The following is a 3882-nucleotide window of genomic DNA, read 5'->3' as shown; positions in this document are numbered from 1 at the left end:
TCTTGGTAAATTTGGAGATCTTTTTCTCTATTACCAGAATCTCTGGGATATCCTCATTGCTCGTATCAAATTCTTTCTTCTTATTCCCTCTTTACTCGTTATCCTATCTTTCTCCAATAGAATAACTCAAAGATATCACTCATATAAATAAACTAATACACAACTAAACAAAACAAAAGGACAAAAGAAGAAGAATTTGGCTGTCTAAAATATTTTAGAAAGATAGGAGGCTTTCTGAGATCTTTTATTAACAAATGCGTCTTAATTAATTCCTTGTTTTTAATTGTCCAATGCGTCCAAGCCTTGTGGAGAAAGGGCACCAAAAGTAAGCAATGTAGGTCCCATATATATATATATATATACACACACACGCTATTTGTAATTCAGCCCCTTAGTTTTGCCAATAATTTAGATATTTAAATAAGAATAGTTTATTAAAACACTAAGTTTATCTTTTAAAATACCTAAAGTACTCTTGCCTTTCAAGAATAATTTTTGTAATGATATTTTAGTAAATTAGAGATAATTAGTCAACTGATTGCAAATATTTCAAGGATGAAGATGAGGTGTTAATTATAAGAACACTAAAATATAACCATCTGATGCCATTTTACATTAGCATGACATATCACCCTAGGTGAAGGGCAAACTCTGAGAACAAAGTCAAACGTTTCCTTATTGTCCTTTGGCCAAATCCAAGAGTCACACATAACCTTGAAATGAATGGATGTCGGAAAGTCTCCTTCATCCTTTGGGCCACTTAAAGGACCCTGTGATTTTAATTCTATAATTAGGCCCACCGAGCTCTCCATTGGCCAAGGTTTGGGTCTCTATATAAATGAAGTCAGGACTGCGACGATCTCTCAACCACCCGAGTAGCTCAAGATTGAACGCAAAGAAGATTGACTTCTATTTTACACAAAGGAAGATGGCTGCAGGTTTGAGATCATCCATGGCTGCCACTGTTCTCCTTCTTCTTGCTTGCTATGTGGGTCCTTCCATGGGGGTGCTCCTCTCCAAACTTCCCCAAAATCTCACAGTTACTTACTCCCCCAAATATGTTGAAGGTGAAGGTGTGTATTGCTCTCATATTACAGCTTTTATGGTATTATTTTTGGTCAATTTTCAAAGATCTATCTACCTATTCATTTTCTCTGATGTATATAGATTCTTAAAATCTATATAAAAGTCATTAATGGCAGTGCCCAAGAAGGAGAAGAAAGGACAGAACGGGATCAATCAACCAAAGAAGATAGACACTCTAGTATTACATAATAAGCTCATTAATTTTATTGTTGGGAGAATAGTCAAATATCACATAGAAACTCTCTCTTAGGTCTAGGAGTAGGCCGCTGTTATTTTATTCTTATTTGACTTGCAATTCAGATTTAGAATTATTAAAAGAGGTCGTTCTCTAAAAGCTTTCAGTGAGTTAAGATCACATCAGAAGATTTTGAGATAAGATATATATATATATATATATATATAAAGTTATTTATTTAAGTCAAGTTTAGTTTGGTAGATAACTCGTTGATACAAAAATTTAAATTATTAGATGACAAATTAATACTACATATCATACCTTTTTAACTCTGTAGCCCCTTACGTTATGTCGATGGATGAGCTAACAAGTCATGTTGGCTTCGATCGACCAATAGTATATATCATCTCTAGCATTCCAAACTTTCAAATTAATCCCTCTAACGTTGGCATATCTTCTACAATTTGTGCACAAAAACTGGTCAGTTCTGTATGCCGGAGAAGACAAGATCACCGTAACATGGGCACTGAAGAAGACCGTCCCGAACGGCGCCGATGCCGGCTACAAGAAGGTGGAGATCAGCCTATGCTTCGGCCCAGTGAGCCAAGTCGACCGCGGGTGGCGCAAGACCAACGACGACCTCGAAAAGGATAAGACGTGCCAGTTCACGATTCTGGAGCAGTCCTACGCCGCCAGCGAGGGCACCTACGAGTACACCATCGCCCGCGACGTGCCGACCGCGACCTACTTCATTAGGGCGTACGCGCTCGACGACAACGACGTACAGCTGGCATATGGGCAGACCACCAACGACAAGAAGACGACCGACTTGTTCGACATCAAAGGGATCACCGGGCGCCCCGTGTCGCTCGACATATCGGCGGCTTGCTTCTCTGCCTTCTCGGTGGTGGCTCTGGCGTACTTCTTTGTGGTGGAGAAGAGGAAGGCGAAGAAGTAGGTTGGATTAAGAGGAGTTTGGCTACTGTTAAGGGTGTAAAAAGGTCTTGGAAATGGTTGACGTTAAACTATGGGACCGAGGTTCAAAATAAGCTGGGCGAGTACTTGCATCTTGTTTTCTTTCTTTTTTGTTCTTTTCTCTTTTATTTGCGTCAGATGAGATATGTGATGATGAAAATTATATTAGTGTATGGCTTGAAATAATTTTGTTTGAAAAGCAGTGATTCAAATCATGCTAATGAATTACTGAAATAAGATTCTATCTCTAAATCCATAATACAATTTCGACCGTTAGATAAAACAGAGAAATAGTGGTAATTACTGAATCGTGTGTTTACAAACTTGGAATAAAGAACACCTAAATAGTTTACAATTTTCACTTTATTAACCTTTCCCACTTCATACTGATGATATTATATGAGCTATTGTAAAGGTAGGCTATCTAAGAGGATAAGCAATCATCTACGGAGAAAAGGTAATTCGAAAGGGGCAACAGGAATTTATGGGTAGAAATAAACTATAATAAAAAAGAATTAGCGGAAAGTTAACTGTGGCCTTCCGAAGTGGCAATGTGGAAGTGCACTTAGAGGGGGCATCGAGAGCAGTGCAATCTTGCATCCACTGATTTGTCTTTTCGGATAAGGAGATGTAGCAGCTACTTCATATAGTTGGTTGGGACCTCGATGGAGTGATCCATCTGTTTACTTGCCAATCTAGGTTCTATATTATAGGAATTCAATGAGATGTCTGAGGAGCTGAAAGGTTTCTCCAACTAGATCCCATAAGCATCATATTGAGATTGTGCCTTTTGCTGGATTAGTGCACATGTGACTAAATCGCTAGTCACACGTTCAAAAAGTTGTTTGCATTAATGATAGCCACGGAGATCATTCATCTGAGCCATAATGCATACTACTTATCAATGTTGCTAGTGTAAAAGAAAGGACCACACTTTTGCATAGACCATCGAGCACTGAATGCCATCGTCATCAAAAGCTAATATCCCATTCCAATAATCAATGAGTTGCAGGATAAATTAGCAGGGGTGGCATACTTCTCTAAATTAAATTTAAGGGTCGGATACCATCAAATCCAAATCCACCTACCAAACATGCACAAGATGGCCTATGACAAATACTATTAGGTTTTAATTATGTCTTTCGACCTGATCAATGCATCAGTGATCTTCTAAGAACTTACGAATAATATATTTATGCCTCTATTGTAAAGATTCATACTTGTATTCTTCGATGATTTCTTAGTGTATTGTCCTACAAGAGATGACAACTTAAAACATAATAGGGAGGTGTTATTGCTACTTTGCCAAGATCATCTATACGTGAAGATGTCCAGTTATTTTTGGGGTCAGGGAGAGTTGATTATGTTAGGCAAATTATCTCAGTCATAGGAATTGAGATAAAGCCAACATTAAAATGGCCACTACCAACAAAGCCGAGGAAGCTATGTGGCTTCCTTAGTCTCATGGGCTACTACTATCGGTTCATCAAAGAGTATGGAGAAGATTGCTATCACATTGGCATTCTTATTAAACGAGGGTGAATTTAGATGGATGGACAATACACAAGATGCATTTGAGAAGTTGAAGGCCACTATGAACTCCACTCCTGTGCTTAACCGATTTTTTAGTGATGTTTATCATCAAG

At 38.2% G+C, this 3882-nt stretch overlaps 1 protein-coding gene across 1 annotated transcript; it reads left to right on the top strand.

Moving 5' to 3' along the window:
* Positions 1-793: 793 nt before the first annotated feature.
* LOC140798295 (high-affinity nitrate transporter-activating protein 2.1) lies at positions 794-2435 on the top strand. Its single transcript, XM_073152105.1, has 2 exons — positions 794-1073; positions 1747-2435. The coding sequence occupies exons 1-2, from the start codon at positions 839-841 to the stop codon at positions 2217-2219; spliced, it is 708 nt and encodes a 235-aa protein (XP_073008206.1). The 5' UTR covers positions 794-838; the 3' UTR covers positions 2220-2435.
* The last annotated feature ends 1447 nt before the right edge of the window (positions 2436-3882 follow it).

Source organism: Typha latifolia, chromosome 11, assembly GCF_019914945.1.
Source record: "Typha latifolia isolate L0001 chromosome 11, TyphaL0001v2, whole genome shotgun sequence".
NCBI classification, from domain to species: domain Eukaryota; kingdom Viridiplantae; phylum Streptophyta; class Magnoliopsida; order Poales; family Typhaceae; genus Typha; species Typha latifolia.
Note: the sequence above shows the minus strand (reverse complement) of the source record. Positions and strands in the feature narration are given on the sequence as shown.

Bases quoted from the DNA above. Each gene is read 5' to 3' on its own strand.
- LOC140798295 (XM_073152105.1), top strand. From the start codon at position 839: ATGAAGTCAGGACTGCGACGATCTCTCAACCACCCGAGTAGCTCAAGA. The intron at 1,074-1,746 runs GTGTGTATTGCT...AAAACTGGTCAG, and splicing joins CAAATATGTTGAAGGTGAAG to TTCTGTATGCCGGAGAAGAC.